At 46.6% G+C, this 23,659-nt stretch overlaps 1 protein-coding gene across 3 annotated transcripts in view; it reads right to left on the minus strand.

Moving 5' to 3' along the window:
* Positions 1-23,659, minus strand: part of STK24 (serine/threonine kinase 24) — a 72,743-nt gene that overhangs the window by 31,372 nt on the left and 17,712 nt on the right. For all 3 annotated transcript variants that reach the window (XR_009213311.1, XM_032151149.2, XM_032151150.2), the window contains exon 3: positions 1,382-1,438. Coding sequence is in view for 2 of the 3 variants with exons in the window: in XM_032151149.2 (XP_032007040.1) it covers positions 1,382-1,438 (57 nt within the window). In the remaining variant the exon portion in view is untranslated. The remainder of the gene's footprint in view (positions 1-1,381; positions 1,439-23,659) is intronic.

Consider the following 23,659-nt stretch of genomic DNA (forward strand, 5'->3'; position numbering starts at 1 on the left):
TTTCCTCTCAAAGGGGCTTTTTTTCCTTAATGAATAAAATCTGTGTAGACTACGCTAAAATAACACAGCTTCCTTCAGCTCTCCCTGCAACCGCAGTGGAAACCGCAGCCCTGTCATCCTGATGACCACCTACCATCCAGGACCCAACCTCTAACACTGCAATGACAGATCTGGCCTATCTTGAAAATCACCATTCACCTAAATGCCCTGCACTTACAGAAGGGGTGGGGAAAGAGTGATCACAGTGACTTCGCTGCATAACCACAGCGGGGATGAGATAGCAAGTGCTAAACAGCTGCGTGAATTCGTCTGCATTTACTATGTTTCAAGGATGATTTCAGCTGTGCTCATGACATATGCTGCTTATCTGTAAGCACTGCATCAAAACCCAATAGGAAGCCATGTTTTACACAAGCGAATCACAGACCAGGACGGTACAGCCACCCTCCACCTGGCTTCCACTACCTTACGTGTGGACTGGAGGCCACAGAAGGCACTCGAGGGACAGTTCAGAGGAAACATCACTGGTAGTACGGGCCAGCCCCACCTCCACGCCCTGGGAGCGCTGGCAAGCATGGAAGTGTGTGTTCCCCTTAGGCATGACCACTGCTCCCACATCCAACATCTGACCTCCATAATCACACCTTGCCCCTTACTTCCAAAATGAAAATATTACACGCTTACTTTGGAAACTAGGTTGTCATGTGAAATATGAAACGATGAGATAACAGCCCTACAAAAGTAAATAGAGCCTGTTTCAGAAAATAAGCTACTCAACTGTTCTTAGGTGAGATAATTCCAGGCATGATCCTTCCTTGCCTCCTTCTATGAATAGATTTATTGGTTTCCCATGAAACAAAACAGCTGGTTTCAAAAGTAGACAGGCGTGAGCCACTGCGCCTGGCCTATAATCCCAGCACTTTAGGAGGCCGAGACAGGGGGATCACTTGAGGTCAGGAGTTCGAGACCAGCCTGGCCAACATGGCAAAAACCTATTTCTACCCAAAAACAACAACAACAATCACAAAATTGGCCAGCTGTGGTGGCATGCACCTGTAGTCCCAGTTACTTGGGAGGCTGAGGCACAAGAATCGCTTGTACCCGGGAGGTGGAGGTAGCAGTGAGCTGAGACTGCGCCACTGTACTCCAGCCTGGGTAACAGGGTAAGACTCTGTCTCAAAAAAAAAAAAAAAAAAAAAAAGTAAACTGTTAATTTTTAGTGATATATAAGAAGCAAAAACACATAAGGAATAGTTTCGTTCCTTTTTTAATGCAACTTGAAAGAAAGAAAAAGAAATGGATACATGCAACGGATTCTTTAAAACTCAAGTTTCCTGAGAAAAAGCTTTGATACGTATTCTGCATCCAACATAATACTTACTAGATCTAGTGCGGAGCCTCCACCAAGATATTCCATTATTATCCATAATTTTGTATCCTATAAAACAACAACAAAAAAAGAGAATCATTTTCAAAATGAATCCAGAAAAATTTTTTTTAATAATCAAAGAGTATTTTTCACAATTATATTGGAACTAGAAAGTTTGACAAACATGTACCAGCACGGGAAGTGTGTCAAAGTGAGAACTGTGCTGGGACCCCCAGACTGCAGGTACACCCCCATCATGCTCTGGGAGGGAGCCATGGGGTGTGCTCGGGGGCCCGCACCTGACTTCAGGGCTCCAGGGCGTGCGTCCCACCCACTGCCCCAGGATCTTGGAAGGCGGACTGGGTGTTTCCATTTCTAGGCCACTTCAGTGGGGGATCCTCAGGCACAGTGAGAGCTGAGAACCTGCAGCCACTTGAGGCGGTGGTGTCACACACATCGGGAGAGCAGTGCCAAGGCAAGACCCTCTCCTCTTCCTCCCTCCTGCAGCACTGAGCCTCCCTGTGCCCCCCATCCCCCACCGTGTGTCTCCAGGTCCCTGTGAGTGGAGAGGCTGCCTAGCGTGGCCTCCGACTCACTTGCCTGTTTGGTAGAAGGGCAGCCAATTCTAGCACCTCCCAAAGCTGCCACACTCTCCCCTCAGGGAGCTTTCCAGAAAAGCAGGCCTGTCCTAACATGCATGTCTGTGTCCTCTCAAGGCCCTGGCTCTCACAGTCCCCAGCTCTGTGCCTGCCTTCCCTGTGGTCTCTCTTGAAGCTACTCAGCCCTCAAGACTTGCAGAGTTCTCTTTTCAAAACCACAAATCCTAAAGTGCTACTCCCTGGAAAACAAGCCCGCAAACCTGCCCGCCCTCCTGGGGGAGGCAGGCAGTGCAGGGCACGGGGCAGCCTGGGCAGGGTCTGGATCCCGACTCCCACTTCACGACCTAGGGGCCCGGGCAGCTGTCTCCTGAGCTTCTGCACGAGGCCTTGGCCGAGAGCCTGGCCACGGCGAGCAGCCAAGAACCCACGGCTGGCACGGGACGCCACCGCCAGAGTGTGGGTTCACAGCGGGTTCACGGGGTTCAGACGTCAGCCTGCTCCGCTGCTGACTCAGGACTTGATGGTAGCTTTTGCACACATGGAGAAAAAAAAGAAGAAACCTTTTTTGAGTCTCTTTGGTCCCTTCGGGAGAGCACTGAGTCCGGCTCTTAGAACACCCAAGGAAGACCCCTCAGCTCGCCCCTGACTCTAGGTCTCACTGTGCTGACTCCAAATGAGCTCACCCTTTGAGAACATGTCCCAACTTCCCAGGCCTTTTTGCTTTTGGAGGTTCTGCAAGTCAGGAAAATGCTTCACTTGTCTTCCCTCCCCACACCCTGTGCAAACTTTACTTTTATTATCTATTGCTCTGATTTTCATTTCAGGTTTACTTCTCTGCATTTTCCACTTAACAGCAAACTCAAGTGCCCAGGGACAGTGCTGGTGTGCTCGAGCTCAGTAAATGTTAACTGTGGACCCTGTGACCAAAGGGTTAACTCGTGTTGACTCTAGGGAGGCGCTAATAGTAACATGCACCGCGTTTATAAAATACATTCCTCTCAAAATTCAAACTAAATCCTGCCATCTGGAGTTGATTCTAAGACAGCCCAAATAAACAGCCCAAGTTTTAATGTATGTTGAACGCTTTTCAAGCGTTTAAATGCCTTTGACTGCTAAGATAATAAAGACAACTTCAGTCTTGACTGGACAAGTGCGGAAGCCTCGAATGATGTGTCTGACATCCAACTCAGAGGGAGAGGCATGTCGCTCATTCAATAACCATCCAGTCATGGGCACCCGCCTTGAGGAGGCTTGGTGATCCCAGGTTCTGATTTCAGGGAAGCTTCCATCATCAAGAGTGTCCTTCAGCACACCCTCATCTCACACACACGCTCACCTGCAGGCTTCCACAATGCTTGCTCCTTCCTGGGGAATGGGCATGCCACAGTAAGCTCTTCCAGGAAAACACCAGTATCTTTCTAGATGGCACAGGAAATCTAAATCGCTTTTCCCTAAGAGAGCCGGGAACTCTGACATTTCTACTCCCACTCCCTTTTTAATAGCTGCTGTTTAACTGGTTTCACTGGCTCCCAGCAGGGAGGTAATCTCCCCACCCCTTCTCCCAATGCAGCCAGCTGTGCAATATGACACCCTGGGAAACAATCTTTTGCTGACTTAGGGGACTGAGGGTCACCAGGCAGCTTCCTGGAGCAGCAAGGCACAAGTAACCACCCCCTCGTCCTTCTGCACTTCCAAAGCTCCGCCCTCCTCAGTTCACTGCTGCTCTCAATCTGACCACCAAGGTAGGTCACTACTTGCCAAGCAAACAAGATAACTTTCACCTGGCTACCTTCTCCTTTTAAGGAGCCCTAGCAAGACACCTCAGCCAAGTTTTCTGTGTCGCCCTGATCCTTCCCGGGATGTGCAAGCAAGAACAGAACATCCAGAAGCTCTCCACCCAGAGCAAACCCCGCCTCAGGACCAAGGCCGCCTCCTTCCTGGAGAGGAAGATGGAGAAAAAACACGGCCTTCCCACTTCCCTCCAACTCATTCCTGGTAGCAGACGTGCTGGGTGGCAAGGCTCCCCAGACACGAGGCTCACCAGAGGGCACTCAGGAAACCAGCTCAAGTCCTTATTGAGGTCACTGCGTCTCAAATACTCGGGCTGGGCCTGTGACTCACACACCAGAACCAACAACCAGGGGGTGGGATATTGCATCAGGAAAAGCTCCACTCTGGGTGGAACCTGCTCTTCAACCTCATTGGGTGTGTCACCGCCCAGTGGGCTCACCTTGCCTGCTGCCTAGACAGAGCCGATTCATCAAGACGGGAACCGCAGTTGAGAAAGAGTAATTCACGCACAGCCAGCTGTGCAGGAGACCAGAGTTTTATTATTACTGAAATCAGTCTCTCCGAGCATTCACGGAGCAGAATTTTTAAGGATAAGTTGGTGGGGTGGGGGAAGCCAGTGAGCCAGAAGTGTTGATTGGTCAGAGATGAAATCATAGGGAGTCAGAGCTGTCTTCCTGTGCTCAGTCAGTTCCTGGGTGGGGGCCACATGATCAGATGAGCCAGTTTATTGATCTGAGTGGGGCCAGCTGATCCATCTAGTGCAGGGCCTGCAAAATCTCTCAGGCACTGATCTTAGGAGCAGTTTAGAGTGGGTCAGAATCTTGTAGCCCCAAGCTGCGTGACTCCTAAGCCATAATTTCTAATCTTGTGGCAATGTTTGTCCTACAAAAGCAATCTAGTCCCCAGGCAAGAAGGAGGTCTGCTTTGGCAAAGGGCTGTTACCATCCTTGTTTAAACTATAAGTTTCTCCCAAAGTTAACTCAGCCTATGCCCAGGAATGAACAAGGACAGCTTGGAGGTTAGAAAGATGGAGTCAGTTAAGTTCGATCTCTTTCACTGTCTCAGTCATCATTTTGCGAAGGCGGTTTCAGGTGTGCAAGCATTCCAGCCACTGGTCACAGCCCGGGGAACCTGATGGAGCCCGCTGGACATGGGCAGCATCTGCACCACTGCCTGGCATTCCTGGGGCTCTCTTCCTGTGCTCTGCATGCACCAGTCACTAACAGAGGAGGACCCTAACACCCAATGCCAACCAGTAAGGACGGCAACTTTCCCCTCCTTCCCACAGAAATGGGAGGAAGTGGAAGAGGGGCAGGGACAGGAACACATGGACACAGGGAGGGGAACATCACACACTGGGGCCTTTTGCGGGGGTGGTGGGCTAGGGGAGGGACAGCATTAGGAGAAATACCTAATGTAGATGACGGGTTGATGGGTGCAGCAAACCACCATGGCACGTCTATACCTATGTAATAAACCTGCACGTTCTGCACATGTACCCCAGAACTTAAAAGTATTAAAAAAAAAAAAAAAAAAGAAAGAAAGAAAGAAAGAAAAAGGGGACAGAGTGAAGGCCGGGTCTCAGTCTTCCAGTGCCCATACATGTGGGTTGCACTCGCGCCAGGCCCCTGCAGCACTGCACGGGGAAGGCAGGACAACAGTCAACACGGGTGCCAGAAGAGGGCCCTGAAACATGCTTTCGTCAAGATCCCAAAGAATCGTTTCTACCAACAATCCTAAGGAAGAAACCTTCAAAGGCGAACACCCAGATAAGCTTGGGAAAGCAAGAGACAGGCTTTGGGGGCTGCAGGCAAGGCTCTCCTTTACAGCCACACCAGGGGTCCTCCACCCCAGCACTGACTTTTGGGGCCGCTCAGCTCTGTTGTGGGCCTCCCCATGCACTGCAGGGTGTTTAGCAGCACCCCTGGCTCTGCCCACTAGATGCCGGTGATACACCCCAGGTTCTGATAACTAAAAATGTCTCCAAACATTGTCAGTGTCCCCCAGAGGGCAAAATCACCCAACCGAGAACCCCTAAACTACACCCACGATGGACGTTGACAAAGCTGACATGGTTCCTGGACCAGAAGCATTGTTCAGCCATTCTTCCTCGTCTTGGCTTACACACTGAAACTCCTGCAGCAGGAAGACCAGCTCTTACCAGGAGACATCAGGCAAGTCCTTTAAACCCTCTAAATTCTTCATCCACAACAAGATGGGAATCAGATCTGTGCTTCCAACCTCACAGTTCCAAGTGACAATTAAATGAGATCATGAGTAGGAAAGCACTTGGCAAAGTTCATGGTGCTCAACAGATGCAAAGTGCTATCAGCTTTATCAACATCATCACCCAGAAATGCCTCTGAATAACCTGGTAAAACCAAAAGGGCCCAATTAACAATTCTAAGTAGTTTCTGAGCAAAATGAAGCCTGGTACAATGATTCACGTATTCTGCACCAGAGGCCTCGAGGCAGGAGCGTCTGAGTGGCAGCCTGTTCTCCGGGAAGGACCCAGCTCTGTCCTGCAGATATGGAACCACTGTCCTCATAAAACCCTCCAAACCATGACTTCTGAGGCACTCATTCCCCAAGAAAAATAAACCAGCAGGCTTCTCAGCACAACGATGACTTTAATCAAAATAATTTCATGTTTTTTAAATGGCCTCAAATAACCTAAAGTATGAATGACCTCGTGATACAATTTTCTCATCAGGGAAATAAAAGTATTCATTTAATTAATAAATTCAGGCATTGAAATTTAAAAGGTGCCAAAGTATATACAGTGAGAAGTCTCCCTCCCACCCTGAGCCCCCATTACCCAGCAAACCAACCCTCCCTGCCCCAGCAAGTCATCACGACATCTAATGTAACCTCAGAGAAAAATAATTATGCACATACGAGCAAATACCTACAAAACCTTACCCCCCTTTTACCCAAACGGCGGCATTCTACACACACTGTTGTTTACCTTGCTTTTTACCTAAAGTTTCTTAAAGAGCAGTCCATATGTAACGGACTTCCTCATTTTTTTAACCACAATTAGCCCATGCCTTATTGAGCTCGCATCGTTTCCATTTTTCGCTCTGACAGCCCAGGTGTCAAGGAAGAGCTGTACATTTGTCAATTCTGCTGGGTCCTGGAAGCAGACCTGCTGGGTGAAGGGACTCCATCTGAATTTTTAACAGATACTGACAAATGACCCTCCAAAGAGGCTGTCCCATATATGGCCTCAGCAGTGTCGGAGGGTGCTAATTTCCCCCTTTCCCATGCCACAGTGTCATCAAGTTTTTTTTAATTTTTTTTTCTTGGCATTTTTATGGGCTGAATTGTGCTTCCCTCTCCCACACACCCACGATTCACATGTTGGAGTCCCAATTCCCGACGCTTCAGAATGTGACTCTTTAAAGAGGTGACTGAGTTGCAATAAGCTCATTAGGGTGGGCCCTGATCCAATACGGTCGGTGTCATAAAAAGAGATGAGGACACACACACACACACACACACACGAGGACCACATGAACACAAGGGGAGAAGATGGTCATCCACGAGCCAAGGGGAGAGGCCTCCCAAGAAACCATCCTACCAACACCTTTCCAGGTTTGTTAGCAAATGAGTTCCTGTTGAAGCCTCCCAGTCTGCGCTACTTTGTTCTGGCAGCCCCAGCAAACTAAGCCAGTTATTCATTCATACACAAAGGATGCTTCAGGGGAGTTTTATTTATCTTTCTCCTATCGTAAGGCTGAACATCTTTATATATTGAAGAGTCATGAATATTTTCTTTCCTGTGAGCTGTGTATATATATATCCTTTGTCCATTTTTCTATTGGGTTACTGACCTTTTTTTAAAAGTAGGAGTTTTTAACATATTGGGAAAATTCACCTTCTGTAATAGGTGCTGCAAACACTAGCTTTTGCTACTGGTAGTTTTTGCTTACAGAAATTAATTTAATATAGACATACTATCAATAACCATAGCACTTCCAAGCAAACTTGCCCCGAAGTATTTGGAAGTGCCTAAGAATTCGGAATCGTTGACCGCAACCAGGGCCCCCACATTAACAACTCTCACAGGAGCTTGGCAGAGGTCACACGAACCCACCAAAGTTAAAAAAAAAAAAAAAAAGACAAACGAGAAAGGGCAGATGCCACACAGCTAACAGTGAAGATTTTAAAACAGGAATTTGAAACTGCAGCTCTGCTCTGCACCTGAAATGCCCTCGGCAGCCTCCACATTTCACCAGCTGTAACCAAAGGCCAAGACCAAGAGGAATAAACAATGCAGCGGGCTTTATTAAAATCACACAGGGTCACAGACTTCCTTAAGAGTGTGAGTTTTTGTAAAAGGTACCTTTCTGCGCAGATGACACGTGTGGCCTCAAAGCCTGGTTTGCATCCTGCTTCCACCCAGGCCAGCTCTGATGGCAACTGCAAGGCCTCGCCTATGAGCATGCACTTCCCACTTGCCCCCGGGACTAATGTGCACGCTCCTCAGAGGGGCTTCGATGATGATGAAGTGAAGCCGTGTACACAGCAAGACTCATCAACTTGAACCACTGTCATTGTGTTAACTCCACAGTGTCCTCTGTCTGAACTGCGGGCTTGCAAACCCGACAGAAATCCAAGCCTGTTGCCCATTTTACCTTCAGAGCAGCCCCTGACCATCTTCAAAGTGCAGGAACCATTCCTGAGCTCGAAAAGCTTATCTGGTTGTTCCTCAGGCTCACAGACGCTAGGATTTCTTAACTGATTTATCTAACACGTAACATACCTACTAGGTACCCAGGGTGGCTGACGGGGAACACAGAGTGAGTAACACCCTGGCTCTGGCTTCCAGGAACTTCTAATAACAGAAAAGTGGGCAAATAATTAGCATCAGCCAGCCAGTGGCAGATGCCACAAAAGACAGGGAACGCCTGATTGCTCACAAAGGTCCGTCTGACCTCCAGGAGGGAGGCGGCACCTGAGCTGCTCCCTGAAGGGCTGGGACCTGCCAGCCTGGGCCAGGGGGTGTGTTTCTCACAGGCTCAGGTGGAGAAGACCAGCAGAAGGTGAGGAAAAATCCTGCTGGCGAGGGCAGCTGGGAATGAGAGGGACACCCTTGACGCCAGCTGATGGTGTTCAAAGTTAATTTAATAAGCAATGGGAAGTCATCGAAACTTCTGCTAATAGAACAAACGACCAGCCACCGCCTACAACAACAAATACATGAGGAGAAAAGGAAAGTAAGAGCAATGAGAAAATCAAAGCAGAAGGTCAGGGAAAGGCCCAGAACGGTTCTAGAAGTGGCACTGACGAGCACCCACAGTGGACGGGCATGGAAAGAAGAGAAGCCGGAAGCAAAGATGGTGCCCTCCTCTGCACCCAAGACAGCCAGCTCTGCCAGGACAAACAGCAACAGCGGGTAGGCAGGGGAGAGAGTGGAGATGGGTGCCTGCATTTCTGTGACATTGAGGAAACATTCTGGTGGGTTATTCAGCAAGCCAGCCGCTTCCTTTGCTGGCTTCTGTGTGCACAGATATAAACCTTTTTCTCTCATTAATATGTCTCTTATCAGTTTAATCTGCAGGCACCAAATGCTGAACCTAACATAAAGAGAGTTTTTCCTTCCTGACAAGTGAACTACTGCCAAATTTTTAACTCAAAGGGCACGTTGATCACATGCAAGCCACCCTAGGTAAATAAAGTCCAGCCCTATCATTTATTATCTTTAGTTAGTAAGAGGACCCTACAGTCACCGGAGAACATTACATCCTGTGGGTCACTCTTCCCATGTACTACCCTGGTTCCAAACTGCATTTTGAACTCTTACATTATCTCAGCAACACAATTAAAGGGGTGGGGGCAGGACATACAATGCTGAGTTGGACTAACGTCCAGGGTCAAAGCTTCCACACAATGAATGTGGAGTAAAGGCTCCGGCCTTCCATTCTCCCAGGTGATCATTATTAGAAAAGAACCAGGCAGCAGTGACAGCTTCCGGTGTTGGAGAAAACCCGGATTGGACAATGTGGAAGGAAGGCTTATCCTCCCTGGTGTTCGCAAACAAGCACGTGCAACTTAGGCACACAGCAGCTGAACGTCTCCAACCCACTCCCATAGGGAAGGCAGCCTACGTTAAAAAAAAAAACAAAAAAAAAACAGAACACCGGAGTTTCTGTAGCAAATCATGTCACTGCTGATTGCCTACTAACCTGAGGAGGCTTCCCACAGTGAAGGAAAGGCTGGATGGAGAATGAGAAGTGTTCTCTGGAGAAAACGAGAGAGAGCTGCAAAGATGCACGGGGACCAGCCCAGCACAGAAAGCCAGGGAGCTGCCTGGCTCGGGTGGAGAGGGAAGCACTGGTTGTCCTTCCCTTTCAGACGCCAGGTACTGCGCAGGGTGCCTGGCATACATCAGGTCACCAGTCCTCACCACGTTCCCGTGAGCCAGGGGTACAGCTGGCCCCCTTACAGAAGAATGCAGGAGCACACCGGACCTGCATCCCTTCTCACCTCTCTGTGAGCACTGCCTTCTCTGCTGACCCTAAACTAATGTCCAAGTTCCCAATAGGTGGCTTAGTCACTATTTTTAGGGATGAGCATGGGGTAGGGGGAAATCACTGCTGATTAGGAAAGGAGGGGGGAGGGAGACCCCAGGCTTCCCTCTTCCAGAGGGCCCCAAATGCAGGAAGAAGTGCTTCAAAGCAAGGAACGTTTTCTTGTGCTGGCAACAAACGTTAACTGGGAGAAAGGCCACTGTAACATCAACATCAACTTAAACATAGGGGTGCACGATAAAACCACAATAAAACCTGAAATAACACAAATAACAAAACGAAGCAACCGAAAATTACTGGATCACATCCTCATATCAAAGAAAAAAATCAAAGCCATCACTACAAGTTAGCTACAAATAATACTGGAAACACTGCAACACCAAAAGCTATACAATCCAGCCAAAGATTTATTTCGAGAAAACCCACAGCATTACAAACATTCATTACTAAGCCAAAAAAATACTAAGTGTTCAATCCAAAAGTCTAAGAAGGAAAGCAAAGAACAGAATAAAGATACACGCATAATCAAAAATATTGGGATGAGAAATGAATCCAATCATTTTTAAAATAGATAACCTCCAATTACTATTAACCAAGGAAAAAATAGATAACATATCCATTTGCAATAGAGCAATAAAAGGAGAAAATCTTTAGACAGGAAAAAAATTTTAATGCAAATAAAATACATGGCAAAATTTTATAATAGTAAATTTGAACATACAGAATTAGACGATTTCAATAATGTATTAATAAAATTTACTCAAGAATAAAAACTATAGGCAGAAAAGGATGGGTGAAGAAATAGACCAATTCACCTCCTTTAAAGTGTGTGTGTGTGTGTGTGTGTGTGTGTGTGTGTGTGTGTGTGTGTGTGTTTAAACAAATCAACAGATCGCAAGAGGCGCAAATGGTTTCGTCCTTGAATAATTCCAAAACGTGAAGGAACTGGTAATTTTAGCAACTCCTTCAGGGCACAGTACTTTTTTTTTTTTTTGAGACGGAGTCTCGCTCTGTCGCCCAGGCTGGAGTGCAGTGGCGCAATCTCGGCTCACTGAAAGCTCCGCCTCCCGGGTTCACGCCATTCTCCTGCCTCAGCCTCTCCGAGTAGCTGGGACTACAGGCGCCCGCCACCACGCCCGGCTAATTTTTTTGTATTTTTAGTAGAGACGGGGTTTCACCGTGGTCTCGATCTCCTGACCTCGTGATCCGCCCGCCTCGGCCTCCCAAAGTGCTGGGATTACAAGCGTGAGCCACTGCGCCCAGCCCAGGGCACAGTTATTTTTTAAGGGCATCACAACATAATGCCAAAATCAAGGACGAAGAGGAGGAGGAAGAGGTTCCTATTAAGGAAGGATGAGAACTCCTAGGAAGAGGGAGGGTGCAGTTCTATGTGTGAGGTGCAAAGCCCCTTGTGCGATAGGAAGCTGTAGTCTAGTGAGAGGGCTGACCCAAAGAGGGCCCTTTCTAGGGGAGGAAAAAAAGGGCACTTTTGGAAATGAGTATGTGATATATGAGAGTCTCTGGGTATTTAAATCTTTTTCAGCTCTTTTTCTCGAATACCACCGGCCCACCCCTAGCAATCCTCAGGATTCGCTCCACACAGCCCACCCCCCAGGTGGGTAGGATGCAGGATTTTCAAGAGGCTTGAGCTAGAAAAGCAATATTCTCCTTCACACGGGGTGGCCACAGGCTTCCTTAGGAGGAAAACGGCCCCAGAATTTCTGTCTGTTTCTCCCTGGTCGAGAAGGGAGGATCCATATCACCATCTTATATTAGTACCATGGGGCAGCAACTCATAACTGTACTAAATATCTTCATGATGAGAACTCCACTGGATTCTCCCAATCATCCTGTCCCCTTAGGTAATCAGGCTTTTCCCATTTTACAGATTAAGATGCCTGGTCACATGGCAAGGAAGGAGAGAAACTGGGACTCAAAACCAGATTTCTTGACATTCCATCAGATGCCTAAATAAGAACCACACGAAAAAAAAATTCACAGACTATTAATTTCTAAAGGATTCCAGTAAGAAAAATACTTTGACTGTTCTTAACATTTAATTTTTCAATGATTTCCTTTTAGAAGCCAATGAACTCTAATCTGACTGTCCAAAAAGTACATCAATTTATGAAAACAATTGCCTGTAATTTGAAAGATTTACATGCCTCATTCCATTGTGCCAGGTTTAAGAACTCCTGATCCCCTTTAATAAACTGGAAAGAACACTGGGCATTCCCTAAAACATTCTTCTTGGGATTTATGTCACAGACCATCTCTTTTGGAAACGGCTGTGTGCGTGTGCGTGCGCCCAGTATGTACAGAGATGTTCCTCTTTTCCATAAACACAAATTTGACACATTAAATCTGCTAATGGGAAGTTTCTGTGCTTAAATTCTAGCACATACTAAGAGGAATAAAAACATTCTGCTTAAACTTAAGGATGCTTACAAAGCAATCAGGGAAATACAACTACAAATAACCTAAATCTGAGGGGAAAGAAAAGAAGCAACAAAGAGAAGCAGGAAAAAGTACCCTGGGAAGCAAGAGAGAGATTTTTTCTTTCCTCCCCATCCATCTTCATTAAAGAGCAAACATCACAGCCAATGATCATCAACTGCTAAGTCAGATAAGTTCTATGCCATAATCTTGCTATGAAGCTAGTAACGTGTTCTTTCTGCAAAAGTGGAATATTTCTAATAATTACAATATTGTTCTGCTAGATGACAATCTTAATGGTCAATATGTAACACGTTACAAATATTAATGAAAACCAAAAAAGGTTATTTTTTATCACTTAGCATTCTTTCAAGACCCAGCCAAAAGAGACCAAACAAGACCAAGTCAGAAAGTATGTCTGAGAAAGAATAAAGACTTAACGGTATTCTGCAAAAAAAAAAAAAAAAAAAAAAAAATATTTATTTTATTTATTTTTATTTTTTTTTGAGACGGAGTCTCACTCTGTCGCCCAGGCTGGAGTGCAGTAGTGCGATCTTGGCTCACTGCAAGCTCTGCCTCCCGGGTTCACGCCATTCTCCTGCCTTAGCCTCCTGAGTAGCTGGGAATACAGGTGCCCGCCACCATGCCCGGGTAATTTTTTTTATTTTTAGTAGAGACAGGGTTTCACCGTGTTAGCCAGGATGGTCTTGATCTCCTGACCTCGTGATCCGCCCGCCTCGGCCTCCCAAAGTGTAAAATTTTTAAGAAGTGCCTCGGCCGGGCGCGGTGGCTCAAGCCTGTAATCCCAGCACTTTGGGAGGCTGAGGCAGGTGGATCATGAGGTCAGGAGATCGAGACCATCCTGGCTAACACGGTGAAACCCCATCTCTACTAAAAATACAAAAATTAGCCAGGCATAGTGGCGGGCGCCTATAGTCCCAGCTACTCAGGAGGCTGAGGCAGGAGAATGGTGTGAACCCGGGAGGCGGAGCTTGCAGTGAGCCGAGATTGAGCCACTGCACTCCAGCCTGGGCAACAGAGCCAGACTCCATCACAAAAAAAAAAAAAAAAAAAAAAAAAAAAAAGGAAGTGCCTCTAACAGTATTATAAGGAAAAGCTACGGAATGAGCTGGTTCACAAACAGCAAATGCTGTATTTCAAATGCATGGGTGACAAATTAATATTTATATTTCCACTGCCATGTGTGGGGTTTAACCCCAAGCTAAACAGCTTCCAAAGGAAGGGACTGTTCACTGTGGTTGTCTGTTCAACGCTTGATTGTCCTGAGGGATTTTTTTTTTCTAGTGTTGGAACCCTCTGGTTCTCCTCTCTCCTACCTTTTGCTACTTCATTTTTATTTTCTGCATAATCCTATTCCAGAAGGAACTGTCAGTTATGTAAATCAGTGTGTTCTTGATTTATACTAAGTTTGTTAGCCGAGAGCTACTGAAACAGTCACACTGCACTAGGGTCAGACATGCAAATCCAAGGGCACCCGCACTGAGGCACCCCGGGGCACAAACACCTGGCTAAAGGCCCAGGAGAAGGGTCTGCGACCCATGGAGGGGTGCAAAGACAGCTGCTCCTCACCACATCCAGCACAGAAGGAACCACCACCAACGCCTCGGTGAGAATGACCCTGTGGCAGCAGATAAAACCCAGGAGGCAGGATGGCGGGCTCCAAGAAACAGCCTCCCAGCTCCGTCTAGCACCCAGCAAACCAGGCCCGATGTCAGCAACAACCACGACAACCTGTTACTACCAGACAGGATTCAAGAAAGGGGCCTGGTTCCCGCAGCCCACTTTCCTTATTTTGAAGCAGGTGTCTTTATTTACTCAAATGCCTTGAAGTCATGCTGTGCTACAAGAACTGCTGAAGGAGAATTGATTTGCCTCCCTGGAAATAAGTCTCCTTTAATTACTTATCTGCAGTCCTTTATTCCATAATCTAATTAACATTTGTGATCTCTTGTATCATGCCACATTGTAGAAATTTACTCAGGAATATAGAAGTTTTAGAAAAGAAAGCATATGGCATAATTATTTTACTGAAATATATCAGATGTGTTTGGATACCCCAGACAGAGGTTTCAATTTGCAGAATGTGCATATTGAGACAAAAAGAACTAAAAATGCCATTAATACTTATTTTAAATTATAGGTAACATTAGCCAGAAAACAGAGCTGAATTTCTTTTTGGAGAAGTAAAATATTTAGCCTAACTGGAATTTTAATTCCATTCAACTTTCTGCACAGAAAAAAAACATAAAATGAAGCTGCCAAATGTCTTCGGGGGCTTTCTTCAGTTACACTAGGACAGTGTGTTCAGCAGAGAGAAAGGGATCATAGTCCCTGTCCTCAGAAACATTTCAAAGCAGATCTTTTATATTATCTTCGGCACTGAGCCTACAATTTTTTCCCCATAATTGATTGCGAAATGAAATGTACGCCCTTGTGATTTCACAGCAAGATTTCCTTGCTGATTTGTTTCGTCCTTGCTGATGTGTTTAGTCCACCCTAAAGCAAATAGCTTTGCTTTTACCCACTACGGTCTGATACCACAGGCTCCATGGACCATTTCAATATTCCACAAAAGCTCAAGGACAGATCCTTGCATACTAAAGATTTTTCTCAGAGAAAACAGATGTGCTTCTCCCTCTCCCAGAAGTTGCAGCTGTGCCAGACTGATCAGGGAGGCAGCCGATGACTTCCAAATGGCAAAGGAAGCCTTCGTGCATGGCTGCCCTGCACTCATGTGGGAGGGGACAAAGGTCTCCAGGTTCCCTGCTGGGAGCCCATGGGTGGGATGATTTAAGCAGATGAGCAGACACTGATGCAGGGAAGTGAGGACTGTGTCAAGAGGCGGCAAGCATGCTCAAAAGAACCAGAGAATCCTCATGTTTGGAATAAACAAGTCAAGATTTCCAACCCTTGGCGAGGCAGCAAAAGTGGAAGGGAGAATTGCCACAATCCAAACTGAAGTCACAAGGATAAAGATTTTGTTTATTGCTTAGAGGAAGGTAATTCTCATGGAAAAAAGAAGTCAACTCTGACTGCCCTACCACATCAAAGGAGGGTGTGAGCCTACTGCGCAAAGAAACAGAAGTCCCCAGCGTCACTGGGCCCCGGGTGGGCTGTGGCTGCGCAACCAGAAACCAATGACTAGGGTAACTCAATGGCCACCAGACAAAAACCCTCCATGTCCCCAGGAAGGGCTCCTCTGGGTGTGTCCCCGCACAAGATTAACAATTTGGCTGTTCTCAAAGAACACTGTGCCCCCTCTTCAATGCAATAAAAATCCAACTTACAAACCTCTGGGGAAATTGCCACTGAAATGAGCTGTGCATGTGATCCTGTTTATAAAACGTTGCAGACTCTGCTTATTATATTTGTGCCACTTAAAGAGAATCACAAACCCAAAACCCATTCCTTTAGAGGGCAGAGTTGATTAATCGGAGCCAACAAATGGTGGAAACAGAAGTGGCACAGAAACAGGACAGACATTTGGAAGTAACTCTTAAATCAATTTTGTTTAAAATCACCAGCCAAAAATCTAAGAAAACAACGCAGAGAAGTCACAAAACAGACAGTGAAATGCGCAAACCACATCAACTGCGAGTACACATCCTACTCTCCCCCTCCAAGTTTTAACATGCTGAGATTAGGGTGGGGCAGTGCTGGGACCTGCATTTCTAGGAGCAAGAAACCCATATCCGATTCTGGCAGAGGCTAGGTGCCCAGCAGCCCCAGGGACAGGCACCCTTCAGCTACGAGGCCCACTCTTCGGCACACCTCTGCTCCGGCCACCTCCCCGCCCTCGGCACAGTCATGCTTCCTCACTGCCTTCCTCTGGGGTCTGCCTCAAAGCCACCCTCCCTGTGAGCTGCTCCCTGACCCCTCCCCACTGAGGGCTCCAGAAGCCCCACTCAAGCCTCCCTGTGCCCCAGTTTTCTCCACAGCACTTATGAAGGTAGGACTAACCATGTATTTTAGGAATTGGTTTACGGTCTCTCACCACAAACTCCAGGCAGACTGTGAACAAAATTCATAATGCACATTTCTTTTTCCCTGCCTGACAGATCAAAAAGAGTAAGACACCAATGTTTCTGTTCCCTTATTTTACCTTCCATGTCACAGATACAGTGATGGTGCCCTAGTGAAAACCAGGACGCCATGAAAGAGAGGTCAGAACCTCTTGTCCCAATCTCACACTGCTTACCTCAAATGACCTGTCGTGGTCTTTGAGGAATTCAAGAGCTCCCAAAACAGAGGTGGCTCAGGAGACCTGGGCCCTGCTGGCAAAGCTCAGGAGGGCAGCTCCAGCCACTAACACAAATTCTGTGGACCACCCACACCCTGGCTCTGGACTTGCCCCTTGGCTTGGCTCTCATTTAGATAAGAGAAGGCGGCACCTTCCTCCCATCCGTGGTGCAGAGCTGGGTGGATACCAGGATGTGTAGAGAAAACTGGCACAGCAATGGAAAAACAACAGGGCACAGCGTCCTGGGGACAGATGCTGTGAACTGTGACACTAACTCTCTAAAAGAAATCTATCCCTCAATTCACCAAGAATGACCAAGTGGGACCGGCTGCACTCAGCAGCCGAGCCACCAACTCACTTCAGGGAGTCCCAAGCCCCCACCCCACTACATATATTTTGGTACCGAGAGTGGTTCTAGAGGAATAAAGTCTTAGGGATGCATTCTCTGAATTGGTTTTGGAGTTTCTGGAATTGGCTCTCTCATCTGATTAGATCTTAAGATGCTAATGATGTTGTGTCCAGTTAGGTGAGCATTGATGGTCTATGGTTTGAACTGTTGATAGAGATCTGATAGACATCTGCACTGGATACTCTAAAGACTTATAAAAAGGGTCTAAGTTAACTCTGTGTATGATCCCTTCCAACATCTTTGAAAAACTGAGAATCTGATGTTGGTTGATTGCTCCTAATGTCACTGGACAAAGTGGTGAAAGACTAGGATGAACTAAGGAATTCAAATGCTCAGCTCAAGTACTACATCAAATCATCTAAGAGCAGCTAGGTGTGGCCGGAGGGAAAATCTCTCCTCCTACCGTCACTGGGCTGAGATTGCTGAAAAGCAAATCCAGGACCTCATCCTGTGATTGGCTGAATGACAAGTTACAAGTTGACCTCCCCGACTCGTGGGGTGTTTGCTGGTAAAATGAGGGCATTGGTTGGGAAAGAATAGGATCCTGTAACTTGGGATGAGCCCCTAAATTCTGGTGAGTCTTCTCTGCAAGTGAAAGAGTGGTGTGTACGGACCTCTAGGGCTGGACCTGGCTGCCCAAGGCCTGGAACTGAACACCTGGCTATCAGGTTAGATGGACATGAGAGAATGGTTTCTTCATCCCTCCTCCCATGCCATCTCCCCACTGTACACCCTGCACAAGAATCCAGGGGGCATTACTTGCCCATGTCCTCCTGTCTGCAGACGCATGGCAGACACAGCAGGAGCCAGTGGGACAGAAAGGGACCGAGCCAGGCTGAGGCATCCCAGACGGCCACTGGGGAAAAATGTTCTGGTAACTCTGTCTCCAGATTTTCTGTCTCCAAGAAACCATTCATGATTCCATCCTCAACGGTTCCTTTGAAAACAGCTTCAGGCAGGCACGGTGGCTCACGCCTATAATCCCAGCACTTTGGGAGGCTGAAGCGGGTGGATCACTTGAGGTCAGGCACTTGAAACCAGCCTGGCCAACATGGCGAATCCCTGACTTTACTAAAAACACAAAAATTAGCCAGCATAGTGGTGCAATCCCAGCTACTCGGGAGGCTGAGGCAGGAGAATCACTTGAACCCAGGAGGTGGACGTTGCAGGGAGCCGAGATTGTACCACTGCACTCCAGCCTGGGTGACAAAGCGAGACTCTATCTCAAAAAACAAACAAACAAACAAACAAACAAACAAACAAAAAACCAGCTTCAAGTAAGGGCCTAATGTTCTCCACACATCCACCCTCGCAAGGCATGAACACGTTTCTCAGACGCACAGCAGAGGGAATCCTGCACCTTGGGAATTTAAATCAGGTCAGTCAGGCGGGGATGAGGCATCTGCATTTTCACACCCTCCTGGTGTGTTCCCGCTTGAAGTGATTGCATATGGAAGGAAGCATCCTCTCATCAATCCCTTGGAAAAGGTAACTTCTGACTGATTCACTGAGTCCTGGCTCATCAGCTAAAAGAACTCACTGATAGGGCAGGTGGAATGTGATGTTTCCATGAGGCATTTCAGGAGTAGGGTGCATCATTGCTTCCCTGTGTGGATCTGAGATGGAGAGGGGGCAGGCCAGGTGCAGAGACTGGAAACCCAGGCTTGGACCAGAAGAGTGTGCCAAGAGTAAGCAGGGAGCACTAATCAGTAACCAAGGTAAGGAAGCGCCAGCGGAAGCACTGGAAGCCCTGATCAGGAAAGACAAGGTCTTGCTGCCCAAAGCTGAGGGCAGAGGTCACTAGCCTGCCCACAGCTGCATTCCACACTCCCAACGGTGACAGACTTCTTAACTGAAAGGACTAAATGCAGGAGCGTGAGCCATACCCACCTGAGGCAGAGAACATGAAAAACCGAGACAAGAAGATTTCAGGATAACACAGTGTTAATCAGAACCCTTTAATCCCCTCAATCTCTCAATCTGTTGCTGAAGATTTTAACCTACTGCAGGGTTCAGCTCCTGTGATGTGTGTGCTAGTGTTACTTTGTGTTTCCTAAGGAACAGGACATTCACAAATACCTCACAGCTTCTTTTCTCTCAAATCCCACTGCATCACTCAGAAAGCTATTTACTGGAAAACAAAACCGTTTAAAACATTAATATGCTATTTCAGGAACTGCCTTTTATTTAATGCTTCATGGTCCTTTGTCACTTCATCTAGTTTTAAAAACAAACATTTTAAGAAATGCATTTCAACCACAGCAAATGAGCAGGAGGCCCACAGAAAGCTATTACTGACTGCACTTAGCATCTCTGGACTTAGGTTCTTAACCACGTTTCCTAAGGCCTCATCTTCCAAGTGTGTTGGCTGGAGAAGGTATTTAAGAAGGCTCTGCCATGGTCTTGATATGGAATTGAAATTTACCATTCAGAGAGGGGAGGGGTGTCCCACAATTAAATACTGTCAGGAAATGCTGCATATTAAACCTCCCTTAGAGAGTCCCAAAAGCTCTGAGAATACTGTAACAGAAACCTGCTAAACCTGATGCATCCAACCTCATGAGACCAGGTGGCACCTACTAACATCTCAAAGAATGGGACTCCTATGGAAACGCTACCTTAATTCAAACCTTCCCACCCCCGCCCCCACCACTCCCGTGACCATCGGCTTACCAGTCAGTCTGAGACCCTTCTGCCATGCCCCCTCCCACACCTCGCCCATTCCTCCCCACATCCTCCCCAACCCGTCCACAAGCCCAACTATGACAATAATTAGATTTAGCACACAGACAAGTGTTGGGTAGGCCCAACTTAATAAAATACAGTGTAAGTGATGTTAGTGGCAAATTTCATGATTCCAGAGACCTGGGAGAACACTGGGATACTCACATTTTTTAATGACACAGCTAGACTTTTAAAGTCACACACCTCAATGTTCTTAAGTAGCCACATCTTTTCTTACTACATCCGATGAGTAATACATGCGCGTCCACGTCACACTGGCCAACACCCATTCAAGTTACTGCTTAAAACTTTGAAATGAGAATATAAGGGGGAAAAAAGGGAAACCACAACAGAGGGTTCCAACAATATTTATATCACATTATTCACACCTCTTATGTGTGGTTTCAAACTCTTTAGTCTATAATTAAGCAAAGTGACTAAAAACAATTCAGTTTTCAGGAACTGAAGTCGGGTTCGCTTGCACAGCCTCACTGCGGAGTCACAGAAGTGGCCTGTGGAGCTGAGCAACCCCAGGAGGGGAACCGCCCTGAACCTGCACACTCCGTCCTCACAGAGCTGTGGTGTGCTCCAGGCAGGCACTGTGCAAGGCCCAATCCTCCTCTTCCTCCGCCAGCCAGGGGTAGGGCGGGGGCCAGGAGGGCTGGGGCAGCCCAGAGAGACTCCAATGGAGAGCCCCAGGAACTGAGAAGGCTGCAACCTACCTATATCAAACTTTCAGAACATGAATTTTTCAAGTGAAAATTCTTATTCCCCCCACCCCCCCAGTTTAGGAGCAGAAAACCATCTTATCTGAATAATAAACTACAAAAATTAGGTACATGATAGAATCGACTGGCAGAATACAATTCAAAATATGTTATCTGTATCAAAACAGCTCATGTACCCCATAAAGATATACACCTATTGTGTACCAACAAAAATTAAAAATAAAAAAGTTTAAGTAGAAAATTTAAAAACAATAAAAAATTTAAAAAAATAAAGTCAGTTATCTGACACTGGCCAATCCTCATGTATCATCTCTACGGTGAGATAAGCACGATAAGCTGCTCCCCTAACCCTGTCTGCTCTCCGACACGGCCCAAGGTCCCCATTTGGCTTTCCCCTGTCACCCTATCAGTTTGGTGCCTTTATTAAGAAATTTTCCTAATATCTCCTTCTTAAATTTCCCCCAACTCCTCGCCCTCTGTCCCAGGGTGCTGCTGCTGGAGGTTCTTACAGAGTCCCCTATGCCATTGGAGGGTCCTCTCTTTAAGCTGCTGCCCCAGCTCTCCAACTCTAAGCCAGCAGAAAACTCTAAAAACTAATCCAGGAAGCTATTGCCCCATCTTATGCTGCCCCAACCCTGGCTCCCTCTCCTGTGTTCCCAAAGGACAACCCTGCCCTGATCATCCAGGCAGTTACTCAGGGTGACATCTGCCTGGTTATCTGTCTCTCTTCCTCACTACACCAAAGAAGTTCTGGGTGCAGGGCCACATCTGCTATGTTCCTATCTGCATTCCTGGCCCGAAGCAGAGCAGCTGGGTCCAGTAAACATAGGAATCAATGAGCTGATAAAAGATGGGGCAGGAGGAAAAGACTGACGCCTTACTCTAGGTCTTAAAGCCCTAGAAACAGGGTCTTAGAATCAAGTGGAACAAAGACCTTTGGACACAAAATGACTTCCACAGTCATAATGCTACGGTTTGAATGTGTCCCCCAAAATTCATGGGTTGGAAACCTAATCTCCAATGCCACAGGGTTAGGAGGTGGGGCCTTATAAGAGGTACTTGGGTCATAAGGACGGAGCCCTCATGAATGAATTAATGTGGTGACTTCAGGAACAGTTTCGTTATCGTGAGAGTGGGTCGTTATACAGCAAGTCCTGTCCCTGGTGCCTTTCTCCTTCGCACGAGCTTGCTTGCTCTTCCCACCACGTCATGACACAGCAAGAAAGCCCTCGCCAGAAGCCAGTACCATGTTCTTGGCCTTTGCGGCCTCCAGAACTGTGAAAAATACATTTCCTTATAAATCACCCAGTCTACGGTAACTACCCAGTCTTTCTGTTATAACAGAAAGCTAAGACACAAAATATGCTACTGGAGGGAGAAGACAGCACCGGGAATCCTAATTTCTTTGGATACGTGAAATTCCATTTACAATTTTAAAAAGGAAACACCTGAGAGGACTACTATCTGTGAGGAAAGACAACTCAGATTTTCAGGTAATTAAGGGCTCACACATCCCATAGTGAATGTATTAGAAATACTTTCCATGTGTTTTTTTTTTTCCAGTATGGTACAACTGACCACCAACCAGTTAGATGTGCTCTAGGGGCTCCAGGCATAAACTCAACTGCCAAACAAATACAGTTTTCAACAGGAGATCCCAATTTACCAAGAGAGTGTTTTTTAAAAAAACAAGTTAAAGATGAACACAACTCCGCACACTTGCGGCACATTCAGTAGAGTGTTACCCAACACTTACATGCACTCAAAGATGGCTGCAGAAAGTCAGAGACTAAGAATGTGCCTGCCGCCTAGTCACCAGCCATGCCAACAGACCAGTTTTAATTTCCCAAATAGAAAATGAGGGCAGAAACCTGATTAAAACAAACAAACAAAAAGTAATACCAAACTTGGTACATTACTAAACCAAGAGCTGAAGCTAGAATTCATTTGGTGACCTTGAGTTTATGACCTCCTGGCAGCAAGTGAAAGTTCATTGTTTATACGGCTGCCTCACATTAAAGTGGCTGTTGCTCATTCACATGGTCCCCAAAAGAAAGGGCAAGGGCAAGGACTGCGGACAGCTTCACATTCCCCTTGGAAAGTCAGCACGCCAGTGGGAGACGTGGAAAGTAGAAGCACATGTAAGAACCAGGAATGACCTTGCTAATACAGCCACACTAGGCAGAGCCTTACAAGGGCACTGCTTCCAAGTGTGACTGTGAGCTTAAAATATCCTTAGAAGTCACAAAGATAATCTTAAAGGGTAGGAATAAGAGACAGAAAAAAGGTTAACATTGAAGATTTTTCCTTTTTTAAAACTGCACTAACTGTCACAAAGGAAATGTTCAGAGAGATGTGACTGCCCCCAAGAACATGCCACGACTCCCACTGACCACAGCAACCAGCCAGAAACACTGCAGCTGCCCTGCACAGTCCAGCATCTGCCGACAGAAGCCACCCATGCAGAATCTGCCTCCACCTCCTACACCTGCGATGGCCAAACACTCTCTCCTCATTACTGTCCCAAAGGGAGATGTGAAGTCTATCGAGAAGACAGAAAGATCACATTTGGGTTAAAATCAACTTCTCCCAGCAGCCATTCCTCAGCTTCCGAAGATATTTTTACTTTTAAACAGTAAAAGTGAAAGTTCATTCCTAGCTGATTTTCCCAAGCACACAAATGAAAATTTCTCTTCTCTCAACCCTGCAGCCTAACTTCTTAACTGAAGACAAAAAAAAAAAAAAAAAAAAAAAAAACTTTAAAACAACAAACACACACTTGTTCTGATGTATCCATCCCTTTAAT

This window comes from Hylobates moloch, unplaced genomic scaffold (genome assembly GCF_009828535.3).
Source record: "Hylobates moloch isolate HMO894 unplaced genomic scaffold, HMol_V3 SCAFFOLD_4, whole genome shotgun sequence".
In the NCBI taxonomy this organism is placed as follows: domain Eukaryota; kingdom Metazoa; phylum Chordata; class Mammalia; order Primates; family Hylobatidae; genus Hylobates; species Hylobates moloch.